General features: G+C 41.7%; 2 protein-coding genes across 2 annotated transcripts; one reads left to right on the forward strand and one right to left on the reverse strand.

Moving 5' to 3' along the window:
* Positions 1-332: 332 nt before the first annotated feature.
* Positions 333-6,008, reverse strand: chrna5 (cholinergic receptor, nicotinic, alpha 5). The gene is made up of 8 exons (XM_088992941.1): positions 5,878-6,008; positions 5,645-5,784; positions 4,282-4,433; positions 4,149-4,193; positions 3,472-3,581; positions 2,800-2,977; positions 1,980-2,663; positions 333-491 (listed from the first exon to the last, which is right to left on the reverse strand). Exons 2-8 carry the CDS (start codon positions 5,736-5,738, stop codon positions 333-335), a joined length of 1,422 nt encoding a protein of 473 aa, XP_088849067.1. The 5' UTR covers positions 5,739-5,784; positions 5,878-6,008.
* Positions 6,009-8,247: 2,239 nt separating this feature from the next.
* ugt5c1 (UDP glucuronosyltransferase 5 family, polypeptide C1) lies at positions 8,248-14,365 on the forward strand. Its single transcript, XM_088992943.1, has 2 exons — positions 8,248-8,387; positions 10,798-14,365. The coding sequence occupies exons 1-2, from the start codon at positions 8,373-8,375 to the stop codon at positions 12,379-12,381; spliced, it is 1,599 nt and encodes a 532-aa protein (XP_088849069.1). The 5' UTR covers positions 8,248-8,372; the 3' UTR covers positions 12,382-14,365.
* The last annotated feature ends 993 nt before the right edge of the window (positions 14,366-15,358 follow it).

The following is a 15,358-nucleotide window of genomic DNA, read 5'->3' on the forward strand; positions in this document are numbered from 1 at the left end:
CGCCACATGCAGTACACAAGGAATTTCTGCCTCAATAAATTGAAGGCTTTGAATTCCCCTAAACTTTGGATCCTGCTTCTCCAAATTGAAGCAAGCAGCTGGCACAATCACAGGAAAGATGCCTAATTGTGCATATATCTCCCTCAATGAAGAACATTACAAGGAATTTTAGATTGACCGGCATCGGCTTTCATCATGGGAAATGTTGGGGAATAACATTATTTCATCTAATTTCTGTAGCATTGTCATTTTGCAGTTGTGAGACAGGCAGCAAGCGTGATCAAATCTGGACCTTAGCCACTGATGCGCCTCACTTCCATGTTAACATCCCTTCAGAGGGCACCTCCAAAATGTTTGGGAACGATAATGCTGGCCCATTTGTAGATAACCGGGATGAAGAGGAGAGCTGAGCCCAGGACGGACACCAACAGGAATGCCCAGAGAAACATTCGATCCAGAACCTGGGCAACAAACTTCCAGTCCTGGACCACCTACAGCCCCCAGTCCCCAAAGAGAAACATATCAGAGAAGATTAACTGTTTTACCCCCACAAATCCCGATGTGGGTAGTCAACGACAATGCTCTATTGCATGTGTCCATGGGAGCCATGATTGTGTCCATGGCAATGTAACTGAATTCTGTAATGTTACATTAAGAGTCCCACAGGGCTTGGTGCTTGGCCCTCGATTGTTTATAATCTACATGCTTCTGTTTGGTGACATTATATAGAAAGATAACATTGGTTTTCCCTGTTATACCGGTGATACTCAATTATAGATGCCTTTAGAAATAACATACCCAAATACCGGTAATTAGTGTCATTATCACGTTTCATGAAATCATCTTGGTAAATGTGTTAATTTGACTCAATTCTTGATATACATACCGTACACACAAACACATAAACAAATACAAAAAAACACACACAAAGTAGAAAACTGGTAGACAATAACTGCTAGGCTTGTGTTACTCTAAGTGCGACACAACCAAAGTGTAAACACTGGATCCCATAATCCTGATTATGCAATCACTTTCTGAGACCCATGAAACAGGCCCCTGCTTGTTTTTTGTAGTCCTGCTCTCATTCCTTTCGTTAATTTCTTCCAGGACATGGGGGTCAAACAGCCATAACTGCAGAGTCATATTGTGGGCAGACAACAACTTCAAAGTTTTTCAAACTTTGAGAAAATGTCAGTACGTTTCTGCAGCCCTGATACTATGAACAAATCTGGGAAATGTCCTGGATTCTATTGTTTTTGTACTTTGAGGGTCATTTTAGTTTACCCCAAAGCAGCTGCATTGGTTTAATCCATCAGGTGATTTTACAATTTGCGGGTAATTGAGGTTGATAATAATCCCACGAACATTTTGCTATTTTCACAGCATCTATGATTTCATGGAAGGAAGGAGAGCCGTTAATCGAGCTCTGACACGCAGGCGGTTGTGGAGGAGTTTTGGCATCAAGATTTGCTAGACGATGTCTGCGTAGAAATGGCATGAAGCATTCACTCTTGCCTTATAAAGTGTGGAGATTTTTTTCAGAATAGAGAGCAGTGCTTTCAAATACTAGAGAGTAGTTTGGGGCTTGTATTGGCAAACTTGAGTGTCAGACATTGGATGCTCAGCACGGATGGCTCGAGGGTGCGGAAGAAGAATCGTCAATGTTGACATTTGAAGATACATACAAAGGTCTGATACCTTTGTATGTATCTTCAAATGTCGGATGGCATTTCCAAAAAGTTACTGTCTTTGTTTCAGGGGCGCGGATTGTTGCCTCCACATTAAACAATATAGCACTGACCTATCTATGTACTGTCCTTGTACTTGGCCTTCGTTGATGACCTATTGCCTCAAGTACTTTCATTGATACACTGAGAGCACATGACCTTCAAAGACGGCATGTGAGCGACTATCAAGCTTTCAAAATAACTGTGCTTACATCATATGTCAAAGAGATGCAGATCAAATCACAGACTCACCTCTCTGACCTCATTTTCTTTCACCACATGCATGGTTATGTAGCGGATGGAATCCAATGCAGCTTGGATGTGTCTGGTGTGAGAGAGGTCATGGTCATTCGTAGAGTCCTTCATCAATCCCAATCCCAGCATCCGTCCATTGTGTGCTGCTCCAACTGTGCGGTCCACATGGCCGCGCATGCACAAAACTTTGGGCAGCCGATGCAGGAATACCTTCCGCACCCACGGCGCCATGCCGTGATGCGTCGAGGAGGAGCGGTGATGGACGTTAATGGTGAAGACGGTGATGACGATGGAGAGCGTGACAAATATCATGGTGAAGACCAGATACTCGCCGATGAGAGGGATGGCCTTCGACGATGAGGGGATGATCTCCTCAATGACCAGTAGGAAGACAGTGAGCGACACCAGCACTGAGGTGCACAGACAGATCTTTTCTCCGCAGTTGGAGGGCAGGTAGAAGACGAGGACGGTGAGGAAGGACAGGCCGATGCAAGGGATGATGAGGAAGAGGGTGTAGAAGAGGGGCAGCCGACGGATGATGAAGAAGTAGGTGATGGTTGGATATGAGACGCCATCGTCCAACCTCAGACCGCGGCTGCCTGTGGCCTTCACAATCTCCCATTCGCCATTGTCAAAATAGTCTTGCCTATCCACGTGGAAGTCCTCCAGAATGACATCAACCTGCCGAAGAGAGATCCGTTGGATGTCAGACAACTGATGTCTCGGCTTCAATTTTGAGATGCAGCGATCACCCCTCATGGTACGACAGATTCCGCCTCAAGCTTGTTTCGCATTCTTTTTGGATTCAAATAATCACCTGAGAGCCGTCATAGGTCCACGAGCCAAATTTCATGGAGCAGTTCTGCAGGTCAAATGGGAAGAAGGTGACATCGATCGTGCAGGCGGACTTGTAGTTGGCAGGCGGAGTCCACAAAATGGTGCCGTCGTATTTTACCACTGCCTTGGTCACTGTGCCCTCAAAACGACCGTCTGAACTGATTACAAAGAGATAACACAACATACGACAACATATAATAACGTGGGGAAAAAAAATATATTTTAATTATTGTCAGGGCGGCCCCGTAGTCGAGTGGTTAGCACAGTGCAGAGGTCGTGAGTTCAAGACCCGGTCCGGCCTCCCTATGTGGAGTTTGCATGTTCTACCCGGGCTCACGTTAGTTTGGATTGAACACTTCAAATTGTCCCTAGGTATGAGTGTGTGAGTGATTGGTTGTTTGTCTCTGTGTGCCCCGTGATTGGCTGGCAACTAATTCAGGGTGTCCCCCGCCTAGTGCCGGAAGACGGCGGTCGGGAAAATGGATGGATAATTCTTGTTATGAAGATGTCAAAAGACGTCAAGCTCATTTGGAGTCTCGTCGTAAAGGTATCCCTTACTACAAGTACATGTGATTTATTTAAAGTTTTCATGTTTGCAAACACATTTTCCGGATGCACTATACGTACAGTGTAGGATTGTTCTGTTGCGTACTTATCATACAGCACGACATCTGGGAGCCACAGCCTGTCAGAGGGCACTCGTATAGTGGTGATGCCCAAATAGTCATCGGGGTCCCATCTTAGCTTCATGTCGGTCCACTCCTGCATGAGAGGCAACATAAATTTTGTGTAATCGGGATGGTCATGTAACATGAGCATTGATCATCTGCATGATACGATCTCAGATTAGTCTTTGTTTTGACATTGATATTATTATTATTTTGGGGGAGCATACAGGAGTTTTCTTAAACCCACTCACAGAATCTACTAAGGTGGTAAAAAACAATACAATACAATACAATACAATACAATACAATACAATACAATACAATACAATACAATACAACACAATACAATACAATACATACTGATTCAGATAACACTTTAACAACAGCTGAAGCTGCAACAAAGCGCTTAACACGAACAGCTATCAGATGCAGAAAATAAAGAAGTCACAAAGATAGTAGAAAGTACCAGTGAGTGAAACCAAGATAAAGTCGGAATCATGCTGAGTCAAAACCTAAAAGTATCAGTGAGTGTTGAGACAGCGTTTAAAGATAGGCCGTGAAATACAATCCAAAATCCTGCGACATGCCTTCATTGTGAGATTCAAGATGTGTGTGTTTGGGAATCAGATGTTTCGTACACCTTTTACGTTAATCCACTTGCCTGTTTCATCCACACATTGGTGGTCATCAGCTGGTTCTTTTCATCCTGGATGGCAGAAACACAGCAGAAGATAGATTTTTATGAGCAGTGATTTGAAAACACAATTGAAAACAATTGCATGTTGAATCCGCACCACATCAACGAGTTGGGAGATGGCCAGTCCAAACTTGACGTGTATGCTCTGGTTCAGATATTCCACCGGGCGAACCCATTTCTGGTAGTTACCAAAGAGGTATTTAAACAGCTTGTCTTCGGCTTTTGCATAGGAGGAAAGTTTAGGAACACCTGAGAGGAAAAACAGCATGAAGAAATTTGGATTTTTTTCTTTCACTAGGCACCGTGTCAAGATGGAGAAATGATCTGACATCGAACCTTGCCGCTTTTTCAAAATAAAATCAGATTCAAGTGACCTGGGAGTAAGCGCACATCTCTTGTATAGGTTACAAACAAAGACAAACCAGCTATGGATCTCACTCGAAATTACATTTTTATTTTTTTTCTTTGACACTCAATTTATAGGCAATGGATCTCACTTAACAGTGTCGGGTGTCGATGCGGAGAAGCAAATCCCCAAATAAATGAGACTGTTATCCACCCATATATCATCGTTTCAAGCTTCCCTCCGATCAGCGTCGTTCCACCTGGCTGAGACTCTCCAATCGATAATGGCGTTCTCTGCCTTCCAATTAAAGGACAACCGACGTCCCCGGACAAGTTGTGTCCATAATTTGTCAAATGGCTTCAAATGACTTCTTCTTCTTTTCCTTTCGGCTTTTCCCTTCAAGGGGTCGCCACAGCAAATCAGTGTCCTCCATCTTGAGAGGTTTGATCCGCATGTTTGTTTTGGCCAAGCTTTTACGTCGGATGCCCTTCCTGACACAACCCTCTGTATTTATCCGGGCTTGGGACCAGCACAAGAAGACATATGTCCCTTTGTGGCTACAGAACAAGCAACATTACAATATAATAATAATAATAATAATAATAATAATAATACATGTCATTTATAAGCGCCTTTCAAAACTACGTTCGTAAACCGAAAAGTTCGTAAGCCAAGGGGTTTGTAAACCGAGGTATCACTGTACTTGCAATGTTTCTACAATCAAGAATAGTTTCTACTGAGCGTATTTTACAAAGATTCCACCGCATATAGCTATATTTTACGTTTTAAGACTCATGCTGAATATTCCGGAAGTCTTGTTTTTGAGTTGGTGACGAGTCCTCACCCTACGTCACGGAAGGAACGCAGTAAATGAGTGAATGGCAGTAAATGAGTTAATATAGGCAATTATAAAACAAAAACAAGGGTAGAATTTCAATTCCTCACCATTTATTTATGTATTTTTTCATAATCAAAGCAGTGCTCACTCACGGTCTTCCGCGTGGGCTTACTATAACATCAATAAATGTTTTTTTTTCCATTCCCTGACGTTGTTTCGCCACATCACTGGATTGTGCATTTATTGAGACTTTGGCAGTATCAACGGGCAACTTACGCAGCGAGTGGCACAGGTGGCAGCAGTGCAACAGCGGTATTAACAGCAGCAGCAGTGCGAGAGAGGAGGCGGCCGCCCCCTTCGCTTCCAGCATTGTCTTAGAGACAGCGCTTAGGCATCGTTGCAGTGTAAGATGGAAGCTGCATGAAAAAGCAACATATGAATCATTAAAAAAAGAAGAATAAACAAACAAACCCAAAAAACAGATGCTTGAATGCAGCGTGAAATCATACCTTCTCTAAGTGGCATCGGTGAATTGAGAAGCGATGCTCACAGCTTCTCTCGTCTTCCTGCCTCCCCTTTTGCCTCGAGAAAGCACCACCCTCTTACCCCCTCAAATACACACACACACACACACACACACACACACACACACACACACGCGCACACACACACACACACACACACACACACACACACACACACACACACGCACGCACACGCACACACAAACACACACACAGAAAGACACACACACATGATTGCCCCTCCCATTTTTCTTGCAGTTCCTGAGGTCATTCATCTTGAACCGAATTGCATACCAGCCTCAAGCTATATAACTGAACAAGAGCAATTGGAAATCTTGTGAAAAGCATACCATGTTTGAGGCTATATTTCCTCAAATACCTGTAAACAATTGTGCAAATGTTGAAGAGCACGTAAACATGTATTTATCAGTTCTAAATTACTTTTGAAAAATGAAATTAAATTTTCTTCGTTATTAACTCATTCACTGCCAGATGTGTGCAAAAATGTGTCCACTCCAGTGCCAGGGTTTTTGTCATTGTCACTCAAATTGCAGGACCCATAGAATATTGAGTTTTAGGACTACATAAACATTCAATGCAGCGTAAGAAACCAGAGACTCTCCTCTTTCATCAGAAAAAAATAGTTAATTCCTAAATTATATAGGTCTGGAGTTATATGAGCTTGAAATGAGGGTGGCTGTCCAAAATACAATACATACATATTGGTTTATATTGCACTTTAACAACGGCTGAAAAAAGGGAAATGCTGCCCTTTGCGGAACGGAAAGAAATTGCCTGAGGTCTGGCCAGCACTATATCGGCCGGCACCCAGCAAGAAAAACCAAAACCAAAAGAATTCGGGAATGGCCCTGTACGTCATATTTTATATTTAATAAGTTCGCGAATGGCAGTGATTGAGTTATTTAAAGGACAACCGACGTCACTTTTTTGTTTCTTAACTGACATCAGAAAAACGTTTTATAGCATCTAAAACACCCAAAACAAAATACATCAAAACAATGGCTTCAGATTCGGAGAATATGCTTTCTTGTTACACATCCAGTTATGAATATGATTGAAATAGTTCTGAAGAGGAAAGCATACATGTTTGTAATTGATTAAAGAAGTCCTTCTGTGTAATTTTCAGGCATCTGGACTACAACGTAGCGTCCTAGAAAAGAGGCAGAAAATGGCGACCAACCTCCCTGTGAGGAATTAATCAGCCCGTTTCCACAGGCTGATAGATACCTTATATGGAGCTTGGTCGCCCTCTTCTGGCTCTTTGTGGTGCAACATGACGTTTTCAGACCAAACAAGCACAGCAAAATGCATTGATGCGATGGAAGGACGTCTACACTATGTCCTTTTTTTTTGGTCAGGGGCGTTCCTTCAGTGACGTCACGTACAGACTTGTCACCAACTCAAAAACAAGACTTCCGGAATATTCAGTGCAAGTCTTAAAACGTAACATATAGCTATATGCGGTGGAATCTTTGTAAAATATGCTCAGTAGAAGTCATTTGAAGCCTTGAGATGTCGGTTGTCCTTTAAATGCATGTATAAATGCCCCCAAATCCCAAATTATGCCTAAATATGTATGTTCAACAAATTTCTTGAAATGGGGGAAGTTTTTTTAAGAATATTGTTCAATAATAATGGCAAGAATCTATGTATGATGGTGTAAAATTCTGATGTCCAAAAAGATTTGCAATTTCTTCATGATCAAGATATTAAAATTAATTTTAGAACGTTTTCATGGCCTTTTGCACAATAAAAATAAATAACCACTCCACCACACACACACACACACACACACACACACACACACACACACACACACACACACACACACACACACACACACACACACACACACACACACACACACACACACACACACATGAACACACAATGTGCATAAAGTAATGTATGATCATTATCTGGATCTACTTTATCTTCTTTAGTATGAACAAACAATCATTTATTAAATGGAAAAACCCTACCTGCAAACGACTTACTAACACCTAATTATATATTACTTTATTATTATATATTACTATATATATACTAATTATATATTATATTGCGAAATGTTTCCAGTAAATTTCAACTGGTGCAGGTGAATGAAAATGAACATCAAACACCCTCCTTCACCATTCACAATTCAATATTCGTGAAAATGGGGAGTCCCTTTTTTCTGTATATTTGCACATTTTGAAGACCAATAAGTAAAAGAGGGACTCAATGGATGCCGGGATAAAATGACAAGATGATGGATGAAAGAAATAATTAATCGCACAGAGGCCATGTAAATGAGTAACGCGGTCTGTACACACACACTGACCCAATCACTCCCACGTGTGCCCACGCAGTTGAGCGAAAACGTTCTCTCCACGCTGTTCGAACAACATTGAACGACGCACGGACAGCACGGTGTTCACCGAAATAAAAGAAAACCGAGAAACAGCAGCACTGTGAGAATGCGACATTTACACGTAAGTGGCAGTGACGTGCGGTGAGGTTCATGGCTGGTGAGGTACTGATGTCATCACAGTCAGATTTACAAACATATGAACTTCACAGAGTAGTTTATTCACCATTTGAATGGCAACAGTTATCGTGTTTTGCTTAAAATGTCATGTCAGCATTCTTTATGTACTGTATACAAACTGTAGCATAGAAAAAAGTCTCTGTGTCTCAATGGAGATCACTGCCAGTGAAGAAAATTGTCCTTGATCAGTCCTGTTCCGACTGTATGTTTTCAGTCTTTTCAGTGTTGAGAATGAGCACTCCGCTGATGCTGTATTAGCTGGAACAGTGAGCAGGAGCTGGAGCAACTTTGTCGCTTCAGGAATAGTTTCAATGAGATCCTACTTGGCCAAAAAGCTGAGAAGCTGTCCAGGAGATTTACATCCATCCCTCACCGTTTGTGAGCTGTACAGTCCGGTGTTGTTCTTCCTTTAATTATTATCTCCTGCTTCGATTGAAAGTTCAGTTTAGAAAATTCTTTCAATTTAGATATGTAATCCACCATTCTGAAAATAAGGCCAAGCAACACGACGACCAAAATGACTGGATGGTTGCACTTAACTTGCTAATTGTTTACTGTAGTTGCTGTCACTAATTCTATTATTCTGCAGCTGAGGAGTCGCAAAAAGAATCTCTAATCACCAGCGCCCCCTGTCATGAGGCAGGAGAACTGTGTGCCTCACCTATGCACACAGTTTTGATAAAAAATAAAATGAAATAAACACTGTAGTACAGTGTTTATAATGTACAGTGACTGTACATTATATACACCAGCTAAACTGTAGAAATTTAGTTCATATACTCAAAGCTTTTGAACACCTTAATAGTGATATGCAGAGGGACAGCAATGCAGTCTCACTGCAGAGCGAGCCAGCACGGTTAGCATAGTGATTGCCCAATCCACGGTGAGGCTTAGCCGGCTGCTGCCTCACCATTCGTCTTCACTTAGTATTTGGACGGTAAATGTGAAAATTCAGCGATTTTGAAAAACAAATCAAAAAATGGTGAAGTTAAATGGAAAAGAACGTTAAAGTACAAATCACTAAATAAATATAACTGTTTAATTTATTTTGTAATTTGATATTTCCATGATGACAGGTGAGGCACTGCCTCACCTGCCTCCCCTGACTGCACGTCACTGGTAAGTGGTGTGTTTCAGTGGCATCCATTTGGGTTTGCTTTTGTGTACAATGGACGCGGAAAGTTTCGTAGTTACAGTTTGCTCACGTAAACCTCGTTAAAAAGAGATGCAAGCGTTACAGTTTATAAAATGCGTTGTGGTAGCAGCAAGAAACTGAAATTAAATTCTATTGAGTATATATCACGGTTTGCAATAATAACAACAACACATATAATTTAAAAAAATGACCCGCCCAACACTGACACGCTTATCAGTGTACTTTGGATTACAGCCGATCCTGTAGATTTGTTTAATGTGGCACAGGTCATTTGCCAAATATTACCCCTGCATTAAAAAAAAAAATCGACTGCTGCCGGAGCTTGCATACATTGAATTCAAAAGCGGCGAGACGTTACTTGATTGATTTTTATGTGAAGATTTGTGTTTTGGTGAAATTTGGATTGATAAACATCTTTTTGCACGTAAATGTAATAATATTAAATGTGCTTGCGTGGAATGATCAATAACTGCAAGTGGAAACGAAAGAATAAAGTCGCATTTCGCAGTTGACACGAGGTGCTTTCAGAACTCAGCGAAAAAATCGGATATATGACATATCTTAGACACATTCAATATGCGATACTACAATAATAATAATAATAATAATAATAATAATAATAATAATAATAATAATAATAATACATTTTATTTATAAGCTAGCCTGTGAGCATATTGCAGATGATATTTAGAAACATATATTGCACAGTAAAAAATTTAACGAATAAATAAACACACGCACATACACGCGCACACACACACTCCCACACACAAACACACATGCATACACACACTGCTACACACACTGCAAATTTCCCCATTGTGGGACAATTAAAGGCTTTCTGATTTTTTTTCTGATCCTGATACTTTATTTGACTCTCTAAAATCCAAACATCCACAATTCAACCCAAACAGGCGATACCGTTTTTGATCTGGGAGTGGGGTGGGGGTAGTTGTCGCTGGTCAATGTCTGCATGAAAAGACACGCAGACCAATTACTGTACTGCTTCCACGGGTAAGACTAACATTCAATGACAATTCAAAATTGAAGTGGGTTCTGCAAGCTGACCAATCACTCGTCGGTACAACACATAATGACACGAGTGACTGATTTACCTGATGGACACAAAACTATACCCACGGTCATGGTTGAGCTGGGATTTGATTGGGTCTTAGCTTCCTTTGCTTTTTCATTGCAGATGAGGCCTACGTTTTGTTGCAGCGCCTTGCTGCTCTTCATTTTGCTTCCCCGAGCCTGCCATGGTGGCAACATCCTGGTCTTTCCAATTGAGGGCAGCCACTGGGTGAACATGGACATCCTGATGCGAGAGTTGCACGCACAAGGTCACAACCTGACTATTGTACGGCCCACCAAGACGTGGTACATCAAGGAGGCCGATGCCTACTACAACACCATCAGCGTTCCAGTGGAAAAGAGCATGGACCAAAATTTCATCACGGGCTTGGTTTATGAAATTATTGAATATGAAAGGGGATCGATGCCTGTCGCAACATTTCTCCATATGACTGTGGGTATGTTTGGGGTTTTTTTGGAAGTTCACCAGTTGGTGAGTGAGTTCGTGATGGCAATTCTCGACGATCGAGACCTGATGAAGAAACTGAATGACAGCAAGTTTGACATGTTGCTTACTGACCCATGCTGGGGTGGAGGCGCCATAGTAGCCAAATATTTGAACCTCCCTCTGGTGTACAACGTGCGCTGGATCATCGCAACTGAAGGTCACCTCGCATACGCGCCGTCGCCACTATCTTACATTCCCACTACGGGAACTGGTAATACCGACAAAATGACCTTTTTTCAAAGAGTTAAAAATGTGGTTGTATTTCTCATCAGCTATACGCAACACCACCTGGTCATCAAGAACTCATACCAGAAAATATGCGACAAATATCTGGGACCCGATACCGACATGCAGCATTTGCTTCTTTCCGCTGATCTGTGGCTCATGAGAGTGGATTTTGTCTTTGAGTTTCCACGCCCAACCATGCCCAATTTCATCTACATGGGGGGCTTCCAGTGTAAACCTGCAAAGCCTCTACCCGACCATCTAGAAGAGTTTATCCAGAGTTCTGGAGAACACGGAGTCATCCTCATGTCCCTGGGGACCTTTGTGGGTGAACTGATCGCAGACTTGGCCAACAATATCGCCGCGACTTTCGCCAAGCTACCCCAGAAAGTGATCTGGAGGTATAAAGGCACTCCACCTTCCACTCTGGGCAACAACACCCTCCTGGTGGACTGGATGCCGCAGAACGATCTACTCGGACATCCCAAGATGAAACTTTTCGTAGCTCACGGCGGGACAAACGGCCTCCAGGAAGCAATTTACCACGGAATCCCCGTGGTGGGAATCCCCTTGTTTTTCGACCAATATGACAACTTGGTGCGTCTCACACAGAGAGGGGGGGCCGTGGTGGTCACATTAGCCTCCTTGGAGAAAGATGACAACTTCTTAAAGGCCATACAGGAAGTTCTTGCTAATCCATCCTACGGGGACAACATGCAGAGGCTCTCCAGGCTGCACAGAGATCAGCCGATCACGCCGCTCCAGAACGCCGTCTTCTGGATTGAATTTGTCATACGGCACAAAGGCATGGCCCATCTGAAGACCGAGTCCTACAAGATGCCCTGGTACACTTACTACAATGTGGATGTCTATCTATTTCTATCAGGGACTGTGCTGGCTTTGCTTTTAGCTTTTATGATCACCATCAAATGTTTGTGCTCTGCTTTATGTAAGAGGAAATTAAAACGCGAGTAAATAAATCACCGTTTTGTAATATGTGGCTAGTGAATCACTCATTCACGATTCGCCATTCACCAACTGACACACATTCGCCCTTCCTTTAACATCACAAGATGCTAATCTCCTCCCTCTTGGGGCATCAGGCATAGCGGCCGATTGCCAGTAGCTCACGTTTGGCCACCTTGGTAGCATAAAGAAATGGAAGATACAACAAGCTGGGGAGGCGCTTCGCGGGGTTCACAGAAGAGAAAACAGGGAACTGCTTAAGATGATAGAAAGAAAGGTCTGGATCACTTAAAATGGTGATGGAATTTGAGCATTTTTAATTCATTCACTGCCAGACGTGCAAAAATATGTCCACTCCAGTGCCAGGGTTTTTGTCATTGTCATTTGAATTCCAGAACCCACAGAATATTGAGTTTTAGGATTATATAACCATTCAAAAAAAGCGGTAGAACCCTTAGACACTCGTCTTTCATCAGAAAAAAAGTTAATTCCTAAATTATATGGGTCTGAAGTTATATGAGCTTGAAATGAGGGTGGCTTTCCAAAATACAATGCAATACATACATATCGGTTTCTGTCGCACTTTAAACACAGCTGAAGCTGGAATAAAGCGCTAACATGGAAAAAGGGAAATGCTGGACCCCTGTGGAAAAGAAAAAACATTGCCAGAGGCCATGGCCAGCGCACCCAAGCATGAAAAAAAAAAAAAAATTCGGGAATGCCGCAATATATCAAATTTTCAATTCCCGAATAAATTTGTGAATGGTAGTGAATAAGTTAAAGGACAACCGACACCTCCGGACAAGTTGTGTCCATAATTTGTAAAATCACTTCAAATGACTTCTATTGAACGTATTTTACAACGATTCCACCGCATATAGCTATATTCTTACGTTTTAAGACTTTCCCTGAATATTCAGGAAGTCTTGTTTTTGAGTTGGTGACGACCTGACGTCATGGTAGGTATCGTCACTGACCGAGAAAGCGACATACAATGCATTTTGGGTACTTTGTTTGGTCTGAAAACTTTGTGTTGATCCGTGTTGATGGCGAAATTAGAAGGAAAACACACGCAATGGTGAATCGTTGTGTGTTGCAACAAGACTACTATTTGATACTAGCTGACACAAATTCCCAGCAGACGAATCAGCCCATTTCCAACGGAGCTTGGGTGCCATCTTGTGCATTTTCTGGGATGCTACATTGGAGTCCAGACGCCGGGGAATGACACTGCAGGACTTTTTTAATTGATTGCAAACATTTTCTTCAGAACTATTTGAATCATATTAATAACTGGATGAGGAACAAGAAAGCATCTTCTCCGAATCTGAAGCCATTGTTTTGATTCTCGAGCAAGGCAAGACGTCTTGGCGTGACGTCACAAACAAGGGGACGGGACCTTCTGAAACTGAAACATTCTGCGGTCATTTTGAAGTAGTTTTGGGACACTAAGTCATTTTTATTGGTGTTTTTCATTTGACTAAAAATATCAGCCTGCGTGTTTTGGGTATTTTAGATGCTATAAAACGTTTTTCTGATGTCAGTTAGAAACAAAAAAATGGTGTCTGGTGTCCTTTAAATAGCTGATGCTGTTTATACATGGATACCAATGGGTTAACCACTGATCCCATTTGAATGCCAAACAGCAATATTTAATTAAACAGAGTTTAATTAAAATGCAAAAATTCACTTCAGGTCGTAAACCCCCACTTGCGCCGTATAATTTTAATGAAGATGATTTTACCTTTTGTTGAGATCTTCTTGTTGAGGTCTTGAATGATAAGTAGCGTTTCCTTTGATGCTAACATGGTCACTCCACAACTTTAAATTCTTCCAAGTGTAATGTACCGTGATTGTTGTTTCATATTTTTATCCCAAAGTTTCTTGAGACCCTAAAAAATAAAAGTCTGGATTAAAAAAAAAAAAGATTTCTGCTGATTGCCATGGGATATTTGATTTCCACAATGTAATGGTTGCGACTGTCAGCCACAATCTGCTTGTAGCTGGATATTGCACAACTAAAAAAATAAAATGTTTAATAGATGTAAGATGACTTAGAATTCATCGCACTTTACATGGTTTTAAAAGTGGACAAAAGTGGACAGTGGATTGAGTTGCTAAATGGACCTCTGAGAAAATCAAGTGAATGATGCCTTATCCTACAACATGTTTTGTCACCATGTTAATTATGAACGGTCATGTTGTAAGACACATTTTAACATGAGCAGTTGTCATACAACTGTAAAACCTTCGTTGTCAATAAAACGAAACATTCAAGTGAATTGTGTCTTCCTTTCACTTTCAGTAGCGCGGTCCTGAGCGGTTTAGCTAGCACATTCGCCTCATAGTACTGAGGATAAATCTGTCTACTTTGAAAAACATAATGGAGTTCAAAAAAGTCGCTTAGAATGATTATCATTATCATAATTATGCTTGTGTGCTGCGTTCAGGTTATCAAACTCCTCAAACAGACAGAGATTGTGTTTTTGGAGAATTTTAGGCTGGAATTTTAGGCTGTTTTGTGAATATTATCAGCCAAAGGGTGGAGGCCAGAAAATGTTGAAAGCCCCTCTGAGGAAACTGTTGTTGTTTCACCATTGGCGGCTTTGTCTTTCGTGTCTCAACTGAGCAGGCGATCTTGTTTCCATTTGTTTGTGCTGGGACTTTGTATTTGATGCAAATCGACTTGGATTCACTGGAGAGAGGGTTTCGATTCCATAAACTGCGCAGTGTAAGCTAGAAAAAGAATGTGTACACTGTGAAGCAACACAGTTGGCTTCCCATTATTAGCATTTATTATTGTTTTTAATCACACCAGCAGGCTCTCAAAACGAAAGGGTGCAGCAAAGGTTGGTCCATGTGGATACAATAGACCGGAAGGTTTCAAAGCAGAAAAAAAAAAAAGAAATCCCTCTGAGAGCCCATTAAGAAGGAAAACCCGGAGACATCCTCAGGGACTAAACAAAGACCAAGCGATCACGCTGCA

This window comes from Hippocampus bargibanti, linkage group LG03, assembly GCF_051943395.1.
Source record: "Hippocampus bargibanti isolate YZ-2025 linkage group LG03, ASM5194339v1, whole genome shotgun sequence".
In the NCBI taxonomy this organism is placed as follows: domain Eukaryota; kingdom Metazoa; phylum Chordata; class Actinopteri; order Syngnathiformes; family Syngnathidae; genus Hippocampus; species Hippocampus bargibanti.